The 19,655-nt window shown below is 34.5% G+C and overlaps 1 protein-coding gene and 1 long non-coding RNA gene across 12 annotated transcripts in view; one reads left to right on the top strand and one right to left on the bottom strand.

The window, feature by feature from the left end:
- Window positions 1–19,655, top strand: part of LOC148680716 (uncharacterized) — a 33,703-nt gene extending 14,048 nt beyond the window's left edge. The window contains exon 3 of the mRNA XM_088650672.1: window positions 17,181–19,655. Within this exon, the coding sequence (XP_088506798.1) occupies window positions 17,181–18,061 (881 nt within the window). The 3' untranslated portion in view covers window positions 18,062–19,655. The remainder of the gene's footprint in view (window positions 1–17,180) is intronic.
- Window positions 1,589–9,477, bottom strand: LOC148680717 (uncharacterized). Of its 11 annotated transcripts, none has more exons than XR_015942732.1 (11): window positions 9,407–9,477; window positions 8,901–8,991; window positions 8,195–8,244; window positions 7,234–7,532; window positions 6,884–7,014; window positions 6,709–6,755; window positions 6,489–6,579; window positions 6,282–6,409; window positions 4,930–5,001; window positions 4,344–4,431; window positions 1,589–3,017 (listed from the first exon to the last, which is right to left on the bottom strand). It is a non-coding gene; the product is annotated as an uncharacterized LOC148680717 (long non-coding RNA). The 11 variants fall into 11 exon arrangements; XR_015942735.1 differs by having other exon boundaries at window positions 6,282–6,392; XR_015942733.1 differs by having other exon boundaries at window positions 4,826–5,001; window positions 7,234–7,341.

Raw genomic sequence — 19,655 nt, 5'->3', positions numbered from 1 at the left:
AAGATGGATCTTTAAATCTCCAGGGGTTACTTACATCATATGTCTGTAGGAAGAAGTTGATGCATTGTGCTGGCTGACTTAATGTATTACTCGAAGCGGTACAGCAAACTAGTGTGAGCATACACATCGACCAGGACCACAGACATGTTAAAAAGTTAATCTTGGGTTATTATGTATCTGCCATTTTTATCCAACACATTTGACTCCAAAACAAACTGTACATTCTTATGTTTGAGTACAGCAACGCCCCTACTTCTGCTATTGAAGTTAGAATGATATATTTGTGTATAGGCTCCTTTATTAAGTTTAGAATAGTCTTTTTTTCAACAGATGTGTCTCCTGTAAATATACAGTATAAGAGTTTAACTTAAGATTTGCGAACACCTTGATTCGTTTCACTTGGTGATTTAGCCCCCGCACATTTCAGCTGGTAAAGTTTGTCTTTACTCCACCCATTTTATGGAGGGCTGTCAAAAACATTTTTCAGAAGCATCCGAAAGGTATCTGTGGGTTTTGTATGTAGGGGGTGTGTGGGAGAGAGAGAGAGAGAGAAAAGGGGTGATCGCACATACACTTATAAACACGAAACAACACAATATTGAAACCTTGTGTGTTTACTTGCACACGCTTCCAGCTACTCCCACTCTTAACTAGCTGACCATGTGGGACCTCACGTGTAAAACAAAACCATTTGAACAGCTTTTGATGTTTTACTATAAAGCTACCCCATTTCTGACAAAATATACTTGAGAACTAGAAATAACAACAAACGTGCTATAATGGTCATTTAAAAGTTTAACAAAGTAAACAAAATTTTAAGTTTCACGTGAGGACCTCAACAGTTTGCGTTATCGACTGCGGGATGAAGGCTTTTGGCAGCTGACTCCATGCCAGGGAGATAGATCGTTAAGTTGACTGAAAGTACACTGCACTGAAGTCTTTGGTGACGTACTCGTTCACAGACATCACGAGCACTTCAGTAACAAAACTCTTGCTTTGATACGTACTTTTGCTTTTTTGTTTCTCACAGCCAATCGTTACTTTACATTGCTCGTCTCGACCCGATTTCTCTCCTCGTTTCCCTGCACTGCAACAGTTCAGTCAACTTCTCTTTCTTCCACATACCATATGATGCTGCTCTCTTCAACTCTCCTCTTCTTCCTTTATGCTTTCACCTATTTTCTTTTTGCCATCCCATGGGAGGAAGACCATTTAAACAATGTTGACTGTTGTCACAGAAAACCAACAATTATAAATGCATGATAATATGCTGTCATGACTTTGCAATAAAATTTTTTTTGTTGTAATAGAGGCCAATCCCAGACAGCACACATACGTTGGGCCGACGTCGTGCCGATTTTCAAAATTCCATCGGTGCGATGTCGCTCAGGGAGCGTTTGCTAATTGGCAAAATGTCGCCGCGACGTCGGCAAATGATCGGAAACGCTGTCCGGCCGATGTTAGGACGACGCAACCGGAAATACCGGCCGCTCCGCGGAGGCGCTGTTCTCTGGCGTTTTGCTCATACTTATGGACCACTAGCTGCAGCAGCAGCTTATTTATAATAAACACGACACACCACTCTCAATAACAGTTGAAGATTTATTAATATTTTCACAAACATACAGATAGATTAACATACTTTTATCACACATAACCATGTTTTACCACGTTTAAAACAAAACCAGCAAGTTGTACTATAACCATGGCTGAACTACTGTGCAATAAAGATTTTAAATACAAAGTCCATTGCAGCATTTACATTAAGACCATAGGAATATTTAAAAGTACTTCAAAACATGTACACTAAGGGTGACTATAGTTTACTATAGTAAAAACACAAATAACTTGTGTCAGCACATGTTATAATGCTTATAATTTCTTAAATAGTGTTAAAGAAAATGCATGTTTCCAAGACTATAATCTTAAAATACAAGATAATACCAGTCATGTGTTCAGTATCCAAAAGACTTTCCTCAGGGAGTTACAATAATAAAAGAGTACACAAACACAAAATAAATACCAAGCAAACAATATTTACAGTAGTAAATAAAATCATACAAATTAAAATAATTGTCTGATAAAATCTTATTAAAGTCTGTAGTCAATTTATTTTTTAGAATTTTTTTATAAATGGCATTCAACAATTTGCAATCTCCTCTGAACTAATAACACATCAATAATATAAAATAACAATACTTTCTCAGAGATAACCAGTTTTTTTTAAGCAAACTCTAATGCACAACACAAAACAGATTTTGTCATTATATATATAGGAAGATATGAATGCTGTTTTTTGTATCAAAGCAAGTGTAGCAGGCTGTTGCATATATATATATATATATATATATATATATATATATATATATATATATATATATATATATATATATATATATATATATAATCCCTTAATTTCTGTTTAACAGAAATATTTTTAACACATTTCTAATCACAATAGTTTTAATAACTCATTTCTAATAACTGAGTAAATAGTATTTGACTAGATATTCTTCAAGACACTTCTATACAGCCTAAAGTGACATTTAAAGGCTTAACTAGGTTAATTAGCTTAACTAGGCAGGTTAGGGTAATTAGGCAAGTTATTGTATAATGATGGTTTGTTCTGTAGACAGTCAAAAAAAATTGCTTAAAGGGGCAAATAATATTGACCTTAAAATGTTTTAAAAAAAAATTCTAAACTGTTTTTATTCTAGCCGAAATAAAAGAAATAAGACTTTCTCCAGAAGTTTTTATATATATATATAAAACTGGTTTTAAATTGTGTACAATGTTCCAAGAAAACAGACAAAATGAAAAGAAATAACCTGTCATTTACTTTTGTTTTATCTTGTGGAAAGTTGCTTACACATAAAAGGGGATAAATAGGTGGAATAAAAAGTGTGTTGCCATCCTCGAAATTGTTCTTGTATGTTGTCTTCAACTTTAGTCTTCACAAGTGAGGCTGGCCCAAACCGGGACTGCAGTAGCCAAATCTAATCCTTGTTGTGGGAACCCTTAAATAAAGCAAGAAACCAAAAGGAGAAAGATTAGCATTGCAGCAGTTCATATTACCACAAATATATATTATTTGTTTCATGACATATAACTGGAGTATGTGTTATGCAAGTGCCTAGCTAAAATAATTAATTTAATTTTACCTTAAAGAGTATGTCTGAGCACTAATTTTCAGAAAAGCCATTTGAAAGTTAAATTCCTTGTGAAATCATAATGAATGTTTTTTTTTTTTGGTTTTTAGTATCATTGTGTTAGTATAAATCTGTATCTAAATATATGTCTAATCTTCAGATACCACATTACATGCAAATTAAACTAAGTTTCGTCAACTAAAATGTCACACTGTACACCACATTTAATATATAATAGCTAGGGCCAGGAGGAATCTGCAGATGTTTTTTTGCTATTTCTGCTGAAAATTTTGGTGGAGGTCTGCGGATTTCTGCGGAATTATTTTGGGAGTATCATAACTTAAACCTTAATATATGAAATAAAAAAAATAATATATTTAAGTTTTATTTAATGTTTAAAATGCAAATCCAATTAGATTCACTTTATTTGGTAAATAAAGCAAGTTTTTTATATAACATATCTAGTAAGACAGAAAATATTACTGTACAAACCTCATTGTACATAAATCAGACGAACATTTTAACATTAGTCAATAATATTACTGAAATTAATTTAAAAACTGAATAAATATAGATTTACTCAAGTAAATAAACAGAATTAATGATAGGCTAAACATCTGCGGAGTTCTGCAAAAATTCCGGGTGAGCCTAATCATAGCTTTATTTCTGCTACAAAAACAATTATATGTAGGCTATAGAGGAGGATATATAAAGAAATTATATATTCAACTCTCTAATTAAATGCACCTGATGCAGCTAATCGAGTCTTTTAGGCTTATTTGAAAACTTAAATGACGTGTTGGACCACAGTTGGACAACGCTCAGTGAGAATACTTTTTTGCACAAATTCTTTTTGTTTTAAAGAAACATGTCTGATTGCTAGCAATCATCAAAGACCAAACTTTTTTGTTTTTCAAATAAATACTATGCTCTTAAAAATAAACTTTTCATACATCAAGAATACTATTTAAAATGTTTTATATAAAAAAAAACAGCTTGAGGAGAGAATCAGTACATTGGAATACTATTTTTTCAGAAGGATCATGTGACACTATTAATTATATACACTGTATTAAATTCACAGTATTACTGCTTGACTGTATTAATTAAATAAAGCTGACACTATCAGAAGAGAATTTACCATACCAACCTAAAAGCTATGAAACAGTAGTGTATGTTTAAGATGTTACTTACTAGTCCTATTGTACTTTGGAGAGGTTGTCTGAAAGGAGGATCCCTTCAACTCAGCAGAATTCTCAGCAGACCATCAGCGTACACCAATCTAAGAATAAAATAAGCAATTTGTTAAAAACCAAAAATATATATATTTTATATTTTCAGGTTTATAGGAAAGAAGAAAGCTAAAGCAGATTTAAAATGCAGGAAAAAAATAAAACCTATTGACAATTTAATGGCACAACATACCCCAAACTAAGCACGCTCAAATGGTTAATTTACATAAATGACAACTGCTGCACATTATACCAATATTAACTGTTAAGGATTCATTCATTCATTTTCTTTTGGGCTTAGTCCCTTTATTAATCTGGGGTCGCCACAGCGGAATGAAAGGCCAACTTATCCAGCATATGTTTTATGCAGCGGATGCCCTTTCAGCTGCAACCAATACACACTCGTTCACACACACTTATACACTATGGTCAATTTTAGCATACCCAATTCACCTATTTCTTTGGACTTGGGAAAACGGGAGCACCTGGAGGAAACCCACGCCAACACGGGGAGAGCATGCAAACTTCACACAGAAACACCAACTGACCCAGCCGAAGCTCGAAGCAGCGACCTTCTTGCTGTGAGGCAAACGTGCTACCCTCTGCGCCACCGTGCTGCCCTGTTAGGGAATCAGATTAATATAAATGAGTTGACATGTTTATTTAGTGTCTGACACATTAAATATTGCATTTTTAAATATTGTTTCATTTTAAGATTTATTTCAGAATTAACTATAGAACCTGGATATATCGTCACATTTTCATGCACAGAAGCATTTCCAAGAACATAGAAAAACAGAATAAAGGCCAACTGAAAAAATAAAAAATAAAAAAAACTCTGACTGAATGCCTTAAGTAACTGGCTAGGAATGGGCAGGTATAAGATTCTGAAGGTATAATCTTAGATAAAAATATCACAGTTTCACAGTATTGTGATTACTGCTCTGAAATGTGTTTTTTTAATCTCTGTGTAAAAAACAGCTACTTTTTCCCCATTGAACATGATATGTTTTATTTTAAGAAACATTTTAAATATTTTGTAACAGTAAACATGCCAGGCTAAATAATAATTTAATAAAATAGTACTATCTTCATTAGACTCAAAAACACTGATTTCTTGTGAAGGCATAATAAGCTATTTGTTTTTCAGATGTTTGCTGAATCGTGAGCTGACCAGTAGCTTTTGATGTGGAGGGTCTTTTGCTGCTGTAGATAATGTTGGACTATTTTTTTTTTGGACTATTTTTTTAAGTCTTTGATAACGCGCTAAAAACCATATACAATGCATCCGGAAAGTATTGATAGCGCTTCACTTTTTCCACATTTTTAATGTTTCAGTCTTATTGCAAAATGTATTAAATTCATTAATTTCCTCAAAATTCTACACAAAATCCCCATAATGTGTGTTGACCCGATTTTAGTTAATCATTTACAAGTCAATATTGCCTATACGGATTGTAATTTTAAAAAAAATTAACATGTAAAATTGCAGTGTTAATTGCAATGCCATCAAAAATTTTAGACGCACCAGTGCAAAAAGCTAGTTTAGAGCACTTGGAATGCTGGTGTAGTTCTAGTTAAATTCAGTTCAGTTAAAACTGTATATGCAGCCGGTCTCAAGTATAGGATTTAGTATTTAACTAATCTTAGAAACTAAACATTTACGAGTCTGTATTAGCCAGCTCATGTACTACAATGTAACATACTGTATATTGCCACCTTGATACTTAAGCTTTCTTTAAAATATTTTGTGTTCAACCGATTAATTAATTCTTTCATTTAATTTTTTCAGTGCAATAGTATAGCTTACACTGGTGTATTTGTATGGACCCCCCAAAATAGCGGAGGCCACTTTCTGGCCAACCAAGTATAAACTTCTAGCCTAGCCACTGTGAACTACCTGTCTGTCCTGCTCCAGAACTCTTTGTCGGCTGCTTGTATGTCTGGATAGTCTTTTAACACTGACAAATACAGCCTCTGCACATCCTCACAACCAGGAGAACAGAATGACCTGAAAAATATAACCAACTGAAATCAGTTGAAATGTATTTGGTCTTGTGATGATGACACAAAAATAAATTATTTTTCACAAAGGATGTGCTGTTACCTATGAAACGGTCTATAATGAATGATCTTTTGATCCTGTTTCCTTGATGTCATTCACTCAGAGATGGTTTGGACATTTGATTGTATCTAAACTGTAAAGAATTTAAGTTACAAAAACATTGATAGCAGGACCATTGATCTTGTAACTTATACAAATTGTTAAGTATTGAACAAGTCTGCAACCAAACTAGTCAAGTTAATAATACTAATCTCAACTCAACTATGATTAGTTGTCTTGTTTCTGCTGCCCAGACGGTCTCTCCACCTGCTGATAAAAAAGGAAAAAGTATGGTATTTTTACAACAATGAAACTGCAAACAACTTAACTATAAGGGGGTAAGCAGTGAGCATCTTTTATTATAAGCAATTTACTGAATACTTTGTCACTGGTATTACCTAAAAACCAAACGTCCCAAGTTTGGCTCATAGCTGTCCACACATCTGCCCAGTAGCTTGTGGTAATACTGAAGACACTGATCAGCTGGTCCAACTGAGTTTGGAGTTGAACTGCAATTAGGCATCCAATACTGCAAAGAAAGAGAAACTCACTTTGGGTTAACAAATAATGTAATCCCATCCACGCATTTCAAGTAATTGTGCAGTTAATTCTCTTATTGAATTTTCTGAGAGCTTATGAATATATTTTGTCTTCCCAAAATAGCATGTACTGAAACACAATATATTATATAAATATAATTTAATAAGAGCGTGACGTGGTGGCACAATAGGTAGTGCTGTCGCCTTACAGCAAGGATGCTGACTCGAGCCTCGGCTGGATCAGCTGGCATTTCTGTGTGGAGTTTGCAAATTCTCCCTGCGTTTGCGTGGGTTTTCTCTGGGTGCTCTGGTTTTGCCTACAAGTCCAAAGACATGAGGTACAGGTGAATTGGGTAGGCTAAATTGTCTGTAGTGTATGAGTGAGAATAAGCGTATATGGTTGTTTCCCAGTGATGGGTTGCAGCTGTAAGGGCATCCACTGCGTAAAACATATGCTGGATAAGTTGACAGTTCATTCCGTTGTGGTTACCCCAGATTAATAAAGGGACTAAGCAGAAAAGAAAATGAATGAATGAATTAAATAAGAGTTAAACTGATCTGTTAACATGTCTGTCAGGAGCTGATCTACCTTATAATTAATTTTTTTGCTTAATTTTTTTTAAAAGGGAAATCAATACCCACACATATACATATATATATACACACATATATATATAAAATGTATATAAAAATATAATATATATAAAAAATGGTTCCAGTAGTAACGCTCCTTAAAGTTAAACTACATATTCACATTCCTCATCTGTCTACTGTTACATTATACTAATTACTGTTACATACAGTGGCCGAGAGTGCGAAAGAGAGTAATAAAACACAGACAAAGAAGACAGTTTTGTCACTTTTTCTATGCTATTTGTGAGATTGTGTATGTTGTCAAACTGATGAAAATGTTTTCTCAATTTACTTTAACATTTTTATAACTTACAGCCGTTGTTAAATTTAAAAGTATTTTAAACATGGATGGACATCTAAATGCATATAGGGCACATATCTCAAAACATTATTAAATTTTTCCAGATAAATCAATTTTGAATTAAAACGTATATTAATCTCTAGACTTGCATCTCCCTGATCTTTTTAAAAGAACGGCCCCTCGTTTGCTCATCACTGTTTGACAAGTGTCTGGCAGTCCGTCAAAAATATACTTACATATAAAGATGTTCATCAGCTACACGGCACTTAGGTTAAACTTTGACCTCCTTTTCAGTTGATGTGGAAAACAAAACCAAAAGAAAGACAAAACAAAACGACATATCATGCCTGTACAAATCAAAATTTATTCATTTAGGGCTTAAATTGACTTGTTTGAGGATGAGTTAAGGTGTAAGGGATGGGTGAACGGTGTAAATATACATGTAATTCATAGCTATGATGTAAAGCTGAATTTTCAGCATCATTACTCAAGTCTTCAGCGTCACTTGATCTTTCAGAAATCTTTTTTAAAGACGTTGATTTAGTGCTTGAGGTTGAACTAATATAATGGTGATTATCAAATGGTGCTGATTTGCTGCTCAAGAAACATTTCTGATTGCTATCAATGCTAAAAACAGATGTGATGACAAATAATTTAGTGTAAACTTTTTTCTAAGATTTAATAAATCAATTAATCATAAAAAAAATTAAACAAAATGAAAATAACAAATATTACTTCATTAGCAGCAAATCTGCATATTTATTAAGTTCTGAAGAATCATGTGATGTGAAATTTAACACCACTCACATGTTTCAATGTCAAAACTTTCTTAAAATAACTGCAATAAAGACAAGTAACAGATGCATAATATATAGACATGTAACATGTGCATAATGATGTGCAATGGAAATTCATATGAGTTAATCCTCTGCTTAAAGTTACCTGTCTTTTCTGCATCTCTGTGATCAGCTCCCTTCAGAAATTTAGGAATCTTGTGTTATGTTTTCTGTAGCAGGGGGTTATTCTCTCACTCCTGAAACCACAGAACACTTTTTTACTTAACATTTGTTTAAGATAACGTTACTATGAAATATCAAAACACGATTGAACTTTTGATTCACGGTCCTTTACAGTACAATGCGTATTAGACTAACGTTACATATGGAGTGCATTAAATAAAACATTGACAAAACCTCTCATCTACACATAAAGAATAAATAAAAGCCTAAACTTTAACAAACAAGTTTAACAAGAGCTAACATTAAGTAAGTTAACGTAATATTACCCCGACGCTAACGTTACCAGTGCTAATATGCTAACGGACTTTTACGAAGACTTACCACTCTTATATAACATAATATTCAACTGAATATTCATCAACTGCCAATAATAAAAGTGTGAGGAACAGTTTTATGTAGTATTTGCTTTGTTTTAGGGACTAAACTTACCTGAAAACTGTCAAAACGGCAGCTTGAGAGAAGTCGTGTTGTGTCTTTCAGGTGGTGTCGTGTCGTGTTGTAGCTTCGTTTCCTATAGCAACATCCCCTCCGCTCCAGTGTTGGAATGAGACGCGCGCGCGCACATCAAAGTCATGCAGTATTACATTTATAAACATGATCACTCCATAGACTATTTAAATAATAACCTTGTATTTTATATATTGAATTTAAAATGTATTTAGTAGTTTTATATACGCTATTATCTTTAAGACGAGCTTTATAGCCTACTAATCTGTTACAAAACAAACACTTATTTGTGCATCAGATTCACTGTCAAAAATAAATAACCAATAAATATAAATGCAAGCATATATAAAACAAAGATGTCACTCTGTAAAAAGGTGTTTATTTTAATTAAACAGCCGAACATGCAGAACATACTTGATTTTTACACTGAGAAAAATGTAGGCTATTAGAAAAAGCCACAATAAAAAAAGCAAACAGCAGTTAACACCAGAAAAAAACAACGTTTTCATTATTTAAGCATAACAACAAAACTTTTTATATTTTAATGAATTGAAATCATGTGTTGTAGGCATTTTGGTCAGTTTTACTGCATTAATGTAGACTATTTAAAGCTGGACCGACCGACGCAGTTCACATGATGCATGTCGCGTTTGTCTAATTTATTATGCACGCAAAAACTTACTTGTAAACCAAATATGTTGCCGGATTCCTTCATGGGCATGAGAGATAAAGTGCTTATGAAGTGCTTCGTCGGCCTCTGGTCGTTAACCGATGCAGAGCCGACGTTTGTTGAGCTGGAACAATAGAACACACGACCGAACGATCATGCGTATGTTTGGCCGACCATATACCGATGTTAGAATTAAAGGGGCCGACGTGTTGACCTTCGGCCGACGTCGGCCCAACGTATGTGTGCTGTCTGGGATGAAGACAAAATGGCCATGAATATAATGAAAAGGGAGTAAATTTGCCCAGAGTGTATTGAGTTTTTTAATTTCAAAGCATTTTTCCAGAATAGGTCAGAAAAAGATGTCCCCAAATATCAGTCCGTTTCTTAAAACACAGAGAAAGTTTTGGCCAAATTAAGCCTCAAAATCAACCCAGAATGGATGAAAATGACCCAACAGCGCACAAGGGGAAAGGTGCAGAGATGTATAAAGTACTAGAGACCCAGACTTAAGTAAAAGTACAAGTACTCTATCAAAAAGTGACTTGAGTAGAAGTGCTCTTTAAGCACCATACTTAAGTGGAAGTAATAAAGTATTAAACATTTTTTTCACTTAAGTATTGCAAGTAGCTTATTTCAAAATTTACTACTCAAGTACTGAAAGTAAAAGTAGAAGTATTGTGTAATGTAGTTATTAAAGAAAGCAGTCAAAAGACATATTGTTTTGTTAATTTTAAATCTTTTTTTTCTTGAACCACAGATCTGACAGATTATATCAGCTTTAACACACACCTTTCAAAGTTGTCACAAAAACACTTCATAATTCACTCAAAAGGCTATTGAAACCTATTTTCGGAAATGGGTTTCGCAAATTACTGGTTATAAACACTGTAAATGGAAGATCTAAACATTTTTCCAGAAGACGCTGGTCGCTATGGCGACCTCAGTGCAGCTGCCAAGAAAAGGTCTATAATTGTAACGAGTGGGGGTGTGAATTTACACTGGTCTCACGGTTTGGTTCGGTTACGATTATTATGCCATTGATTCAGTTCATTTCGATAGCCAAGTATTGACGATGCTTTCCATACATAGATTTTTTGTTCACAACACAATTTTTTTTTTTATTAAAATCTAAAAAATATATTAATATTTATATATTATCCCTTTAACTTCCTGCTCGACCAAATGGTTGACCATATTTTGACTGACCATATCTTATTGAGAGGAGTACCTAACTTACCTAAACCTGATTGAGCCATCTCTATCACTTGGTTGAGATAGGTTATGCCAAAAAAATCCACTAGTTGTCACTAACTCAATCAAAAGCACTCGTCACAACATTGTTTCTACAATGAAATCAAAAACAAGGAAATCTGTCCTGACATCATGTGAACTGTTTTTGGTAAAAATTAGCAAGGTAAGCATATATTTTGACTTATTACCTGCTTAGAGCCCTAACTTTACAAAGTTATGTTACTTGGTGTCATAAAAAATATTTAGTGTGAATTTTTGAAAAACATGGTCTACTAAATGGTTAATTTGTCACTTTATGGTAGAAAAGCAAAACTAAAGATTTCATATCATGCATTTCTGCAGTCTGAATGGACTGCTTGCTGAGAAACATCAGCTTTTGATAATTCACAGAATAAATATGACACAGCTTGTTATTTATTCATGAATTACTGAGATCATTTCTCAAGTATATCTTTTTTCAACACTTTTACGATAGTTTTGGAGTAAATATAATGAATTTTTAGAACTTATGTGTGGAAATCACAACTTTTAAAGATAATTACCTCTTAAATGGCAAATACTTGTATACCAGCATTAGCACAATTGTAAGAAATTTAAATTTGATTGTTTATTTTTTGTAGATATTTGATGGATGTCAATAGTTTTTACAGTACACTGTTAAAAATTGTCCCGTTAAAAAACAGTAAAATACTGGCAGCTGCAGTTGCCAGCAATGTACTGTTATTTTACAGTATGTTGCTGTAAAAATACATGGACTACATTGATTTACACAATACTCAAGTGAACTCATTTTGCTCACTGAAAGCAACTGCCTCAACTTGGTCAACTGCTGAATGAGTTTATGAAGTAATGTGCTATATATGATTAGAAGCATACTTATAATGATGACTTATTTTAGTTAATTAGAAAAGTTCGGTTTAACTCTAATGTCTTATTTTTCACAACAGCACACATACATGTAAATCTGGAATCACCAAAGAGTTTCTGACTGCATCAGCAACTAAACAGCCGCTTTCTTTAAATAGAGAAACATGCAGAATAACATCAGCAGTTCATTGTTCATCTTTAACTCATACACTGGCTCTACTCTCCTCCACAACGGTGACAGACAGAAGAAATTAGCTTCAGGTTTTACAGTAAAATACTGTTTTTTCCTTGATTTAACAGTAATCTACTGGCAGCTGTGGTTGCCAGCAATATACTGTTTTTTTACAGTCTACTTCCGTTGTGTAAATTAACAGTATATTACTGTTAAAATACATTTTTACACTGTGTTTTTACCTCTCACACCTTTAACCCTTTAAACCCCAGAGCATATACTTCAGTTTTAATTGAAGTGTCCACACTACTGAGTGTTCAAGAAACATGTAGCAAAGCTGAAGTAAATTCATTAATTAACTGACTAATTAAATGATAATTGAGGATTAACAATGAACAAATGAAGAAATACTGAAGGGAAAAAACAAGAACTAACCTGAAGAACAACAAATTATTAAATCATTTAAATGATCAGCGGATGATTAAACAACTCTACAAACATCATCACCAGCTACACTTATTACTTAATACTTGTATTTTTGTATAACATTTACTAAAGTTCTTCTTGAGAAAAAAGTGAAAGTTTTACGTCACCATCATGGAGAACAGAGTTTGCTTTAGTTGGGCTCTTAGCCCTGTCATTTTTAACATTTATACATCGTGGCTGCTGCAATTGTTAAGAACTTTGTTTAAAAAGCTCCTTTGTTGTGGCAAGCCAGCCAAAAACCTAAATAAGATCTGGTGATGTTCATGTTGCTATTAAATGGCAGAGTCTGTTCTCATTTCGTATAATAAAATGTACTGCTGCTATTCAATGTTAAATCTATTGTTTTACATTATGTGTATATATATATATGGCAATGATTTCTGGAAGTTTTTAAGAATATCTTGGACAATAACACTGCTCTATGGTGTAAATCGCACTCAAAGAGACATCAATAATCAGCATATGAACCTCAATAATGGTGACAACTAACAAAATTAACAGTTTAACTCACAAACAGTCAACTGAAAGTCTAAACATAAACAACAGCAGAATCAAACACAAATAAAGAAAACTGTTAGACCATCATACAACATTTATTTATACCGCAATGCATGCTGGGATATTTGTACAGTGCCACTCCCAGCATGCATTGCAGCATGAAACATTTGAGATGTTACCATTGTTGAGATACAAGGTCAGATTCATGAGGTCTGAGTGTGTATTTGTCATCACTGAACTGTTTTTGTATGTTATTTCTTTACTGTTAAGTAATTACGGAGGTATCTTTTCTGTTTCCACTTCTCATTAATTAAATTAATACCTGCAACTAAGCATAAAATCTATTGAATGTGGCCCTTCATCCAGATTTATACCAAAACATTTATCAGAACTAATTTCAGATAAATAGATTTCTTTATTTATTGACTTCCCAACTTTATTGCTCTAATACAAACGTTATGTAAACTCTGCATTCAAGCAGTTGGAAAGTCTTCTTAAATGAGTTCAAGGGTTAAGAGCCCAACTAAACCAGCCCCTCACTCCATTACGGTGACACAAAAAACACCTTAATTTCTGTTGGATCTCAATGAGAATAGTATGGAAGTCAAATCAGTCAGTAATAAGTGTGTGTCTGCTGTTGTTTGTGGAGTTGTTTAATGATCCTCTGCTGAGACTGAAGCTGTTTTATTTGATTTGATTTTATTTAATGTTGTAACTCAAGTCACTGTTTGTATTTCTTGTTTATTTTCTTCAGTAATTGTAATTATTAACAGCAGGTGTTCATCAGTGTCTGAATTCACTCATTAGTGTTCATTAAAACTGTCAAGTGAACTATATTAGTTAACTAGTGTATGAAATAGTGAACAAGGACACAAAGTGTGATTTCAAACACAGACTTCAAAACATCGAATCTGAACTCTGATAGCTCACAGTTTTCTGCAGTTGGTTACTTTCTCGAAAACAAAAAATGTTACCCAGAAAGCACTGTTTTTAACAGAATATTACTGTTTTAGTGAAAAAACATTGTTTTACCGTAGAATCTGACCGTTTTTTAACAGCAATTTTTTACAGTGTACAAGAACTCACATCGTCAGGCCCTTTTACCAGAAAATTCTTTCACTGATGAGATAATTCAGCATGTTCACTCACGTACATACACTCTCTCTCAGACACACATGCACATACACATACACACACACACACACACACACACACACACATACACTGGCCTGCACACACCTAATGTAATGTACTATGTACACATTCTCCCTACACTCTCACACATTCATACACTCTAACACGCACACACACACACACACAGTTCTCTCTGTCTCTCACTCACACACAGATGTTTGTTTTTTTGAAAAGTGGGTACATTACATAGGTTTCCATTCATTTTATACTGTCCAAACCGTATATTGTATTGCCCTCACCCCACCCTAGCCCTAAACCCAACCATCACAGGAGACAGTGTGCAGCTTTACTCTGATTAAACTCATCCTGTGGAATTTATAAGCTTTTTGAGAAAGGAGGACGTCACCAATGTTCTCATATTTCACCTCCTTTTTGTAATAACCGTGTCATACCTATGTCATTAAACAGATTTGTGTCCTAATATGTCACAAAATCACGTACACACGTTTTTGTGAATTGTGGGGATATTACATAGGTTACAATTGTTTTTATACTATATAAACTGTACTTTTGATTGCTCTAACACCAAATCTCTAAACCCAACCCTTACAGGAAATTGTGTAGTTTTACTTTCTGAAAATAAAAAAATATTTTGTATGATTGCATGTCAAACATAATGTCCATAAAATTTACCATCTTCTCGTAATATCCGTGTAATACCGATGCCTTTATACATATACATGGACACACGTACACACAAACATGTATAAATACACTCTTTTCCACACTCATACACTCTCTTTTACGCACATACACACACAGGTACAATCACACTGTTTCTCACACTCTCTCTTACACACATTATTCACTCTCACACACACACACATAGACAAACTCACACTTTGGGAGTTTTGAAGTTTGATTGGTTAATACCACAATAAACAGGAGTTCAATCTTCTGGAAGCTCTCGTGAAACTAAACTAAACAAGCAAACTAAATCCTGTTGCACTAATTCACTTGATTTTGATTTTATTGTAAAACAAAACAGGATAACATGTATATTACTGTGTTAAATTAAAATCTGAAATATTTTATGGCTTGTGGCTATGACTTATTATTCAATAATGTTTTATTTTGATTATGTTTTATGTATTCTTACACTTCATATTTTCAGGTTTTTATAGTATATTTATTAATTCTGGTACTTTTACCATAAACCTACATCTTAACCATTTGGTAGAGGCTGATATTTAAAAAAAAAATTATAGGATGTGTTGGGGGAAAAAAATGCATTGATTGTGTTAACTAGCGACATTAGGAGTTAAGAAATCCAAACAAAAAACATTCTATTGCTTTTTTCTTGGTGTGATAGTTAAAGGGTTATTTGTAATACAATTTTGTCCTTTAATACAGCAGTAAGATATATAAACTTTACCCTTAATTTGACCTGCTCAAAGAAAACACTCATTCTGAATGTTTCAAACAAAACTCCAATACATGAGCATTTATACTAAATGAACTAGTGTAAATATTCTCCCGCTTGCTTTTTGAGAGCAGACAGGCAAGGTCTTACACCACTTTGATTGGTTATTGTCTTCACCTGCTCAACAGAAAGGGTGCGATCTGCTTTAGAAATGAAAGCGATGTTCACCGAAGGTGGAAGGAACAGCCGAGGTTACAGTTTATGCACATAATATGCGGTTATCACAGGTAACCCAAAATAGACACAGTAGAGAAAACTTGCACATCAGGCACGCTCCTGTCTGGATCCACAAGAATCGCTTTAACAGCCAAGAGGAGATGAACAGTTACCTCACAAACAGGCCAGCGCAGCGGGTCAAATGTCCAAAGTGAGAGAGAGGCAGAGATGAAGTTTTACAGCATTTCTCCCTATAGAGAAATAGTGGCTCGTGTGCTGTGCCGCCTTCACTCGCCCTCACCTCCATCCTAGTATTGCGTCATTGTGCATATGAGATAAAGTACGTCAGTACGTAACAACCGGTTATGATTTATTACTGAACTGATATGGATAATTTTGACACCCCTAGTAATGAGTAACGATGCAGCACATAAAAAAATCTATCGTAGTAAAAGTATCAGCGAAAATATGTACTTAAGTAAAAGTGGATACAGGAGAAAAAAAACAATACTCCAGTAGAGTACAGATACAGCCTTTTAGTACTTAAGTACAGTATTGAAATAGTTCTACTTCGTTACTATACATTTCTGGAAAGGTGCACGTTCCAGCGTTTATGCAGATGCTGTACAGGTATGTCTCATGTCTGAGAGGGAAATATTCAGCTGTTTGTTCATTATGAATATATTTATGAATAAAAATAGGCCATTTACGACTTTTAAATATGTGTCTTATCAATATGACCAAAATGACTTTTGAGAAACTGAAAACTGGACTGACACGGTTTCAATTTACTAGAACTTCTATTAAGCGGCTTTGACAAAATTTACATTGTAAAAGCACTAGATAAATAAAGATGATTTGAATCTGCTTAAATGTGTACACGTTAACAGACCAAACAAAATATGATCTGATTTATATTACATTTAATGTGCATCAAAATTACAGCATGTGTAGCCAATGTTTCCAGTGTCTTTTCGCTTTTCAGCTTTTGATGAAAGTTTTTAAGACTTAATGAAAACTAATGTTTTATTTATTTCAGACTTAATTGAAGAGTACGAGGGGAGTAAAGATGAGGAACATCATGTCAAAATTGAGGAAAAAACTCATTTACAGACTGATGGTGTTTTGAAAAGGAGAGACAAGAATCGATTCACCTGCACTCAGTGTGGAAGGAGTTTTGGAAGAAAAGGCGATCTTAAGATTCACATGAGGATCCACACTGGAGAGAAAATATCCACATGCACTCAGTGTGGAAAGAGTTTTGGAAGAAAAGACCATCTTAAGATTCACATGATGATCCACACTGGAGAGAAACCATTCACATGCACTCAGTGTGGGAAGACTTTCAGCTACTCATCACACCTTAATGAACACATGAGGATCCACACCGGAGAGAAACCATTCACATGCACTCAGTGTGGGAAGAGTTTCAGCCATTTATCATCCCTTAATCAACACATAAGGATCCACACTGGAGAGAAACCATTCACATGCACTCAGTGTGGGAAGAGTTTTAGACACTCATTAATTCTTAAACAACACATAAGGATCCACACCGGAGAGAAACCATTCACATGCACTCAGTGTGGGAAGAGTTTCAGACAATCATCATCCCTTAATTACCACAAAAAGATCCACACTGGAGAGAAACCATTCACATGCACTCAGTGTGGGAAGAGTTTCAGCCAATCATCATCCTTTAATCAACACATGAGGATCCACACTGGAGAGAAACCATTCACATGCACTCAGTGTGGAAAGAGTTTCAGCCAATCATCATCATTTAATTACCACATGAGGATCCACACTGGAGAGAAACCATTCAAATGCACTCAGTGTGGGAAGAGTTTCAGAATATCAACATCCCTCAATTTACACATGATGAGCCACACTCGAGAGAAACCATTCACTTGCACTTAAGCCACGATCACACTGGACTTTTCTTCCCATAGACTTCCATTCATACGCACGTGAATGCATCGGACAGGAAACGCAAATTTGTGCGTTTCCTGCAAAGTTTTGCAGTTTACTACATTGCAAAGTTCAAGCTTGGTAAACTCTGACCTGCAAAAACGCATCACTTGATTGTGTGAGACCAATCGAAGATCAAAATATGAACTCTCTGGGCAGAAATGTAAAATATGGACCAATCGCTCACTTTTTTTAATGTCTAATCATCTTGGTTAATCCCGCCCCTTTTGCAGCGCCATACAACAGAATTTTGCATGCTCAAACTCTAGTGTGACCGCAGCTTCGGTGTTGGAAGAGTTTCAGTTACTCATCAGAAGATACTAGAAAAATACTAGAAAAATTTGTTTCTACTCAATTATGTTCCTTTTCTGCAGACGAACAATATTTTTGAAGTGTTTCAGTCAGGTTTCAGGGCCATCACAGTACAGAAACCGCATTAGTGAAAATAACCAATGATTTACTCTTAGCTGCTGACCAAGGGTGCATCTCGCTATTAGTTTTACTCTATCTTAGTGCGGTATTTGACACCATTGACCACAATATCCTCATAAATCGCTTAAAGTCTACAGGTGTCCAGGGACAGGCTCTACAATGGTTTAAGTCATACTTAACTGACCGCTACCAGTTTGTGAATCTTAATGGACAGCCATCACAAGTCAGCCCAGTAAAGTATGGGGTGCCTCAAGGATCAGTTTTAGGCCCTTTACTGTTTACAATTTACATGCTACCTCTGGGAGACATTATTAGAAGACATGGGATCAGCTTTCACTGCTATGCAGATGATACTCAATTATATATTTCCACTAAACCTGACGAGACGTCTGAACTGTCTAAACTAACTGAGTGTATCAAAGACATTAAAGACTGGATGACAAACATTTTTTTTCTCTTAAACTCCGACAAAACAGAATTATTACTTATTGGGCCTAAATTTTGTACACAGCAGATCTCACAACTCAATCTACAATTAGAGGGATACAAAGTTAGCATTAGCTCTACTATAAAAGATCTGGGTGTCATATTAGACAGCAATTTAACTTTTGAAAAATATATATCCCATGTCACAAAAACTGCCTTCTTTCATCTGAGAAATATCGCTAAATTACAAAGCATGCTATCTATCTCTGATGCAGAAAAGCTAGTCCATGCTTTTATGACTTCGAGGCTGGATTATGAAGTGGATTTTATACTCTTTAAAGTGTGATGTTAATATATATATTCAAATTGAATGTGTATAATCTGCTTGTAGACATGCATACCATTAGAAGAATACCATTAGAAGGGTTAACCTAGGTGGAAATTGGGGTCAGGGGTTAAATTAGGTGGAATTTAGGGTCAGGGGTTAACCTAGGTGAAATTTGGGGTCAGGGGTTAAACTAGGTGGGATCTTGTGTGAACAATGTGAAAAACAGTTGCAAAAGAGTATTTAAGCAGGCCAGAACATCAGTGAGACAGAATTTTTTTAGACAGAGATGCTACTGGGGGTCTCCTGAAAATTCTCCTTTGTTGTCGACAATAAAGTATACTCTTCTGATATTCATAA

This window comes from Danio rerio, chromosome 4, assembly GCF_052040795.2.
Source record: "Danio rerio strain M-AB ecotype USA chromosome 4, GRCz13ab, whole genome shotgun sequence".
Classification (NCBI taxonomy): domain Eukaryota; kingdom Metazoa; phylum Chordata; class Actinopteri; order Cypriniformes; family Danionidae; genus Danio; species Danio rerio.
The sequence above is the reverse complement of the archived record's forward strand: the minus strand, read 5'-3'. Positions and strand labels throughout refer to the sequence as shown.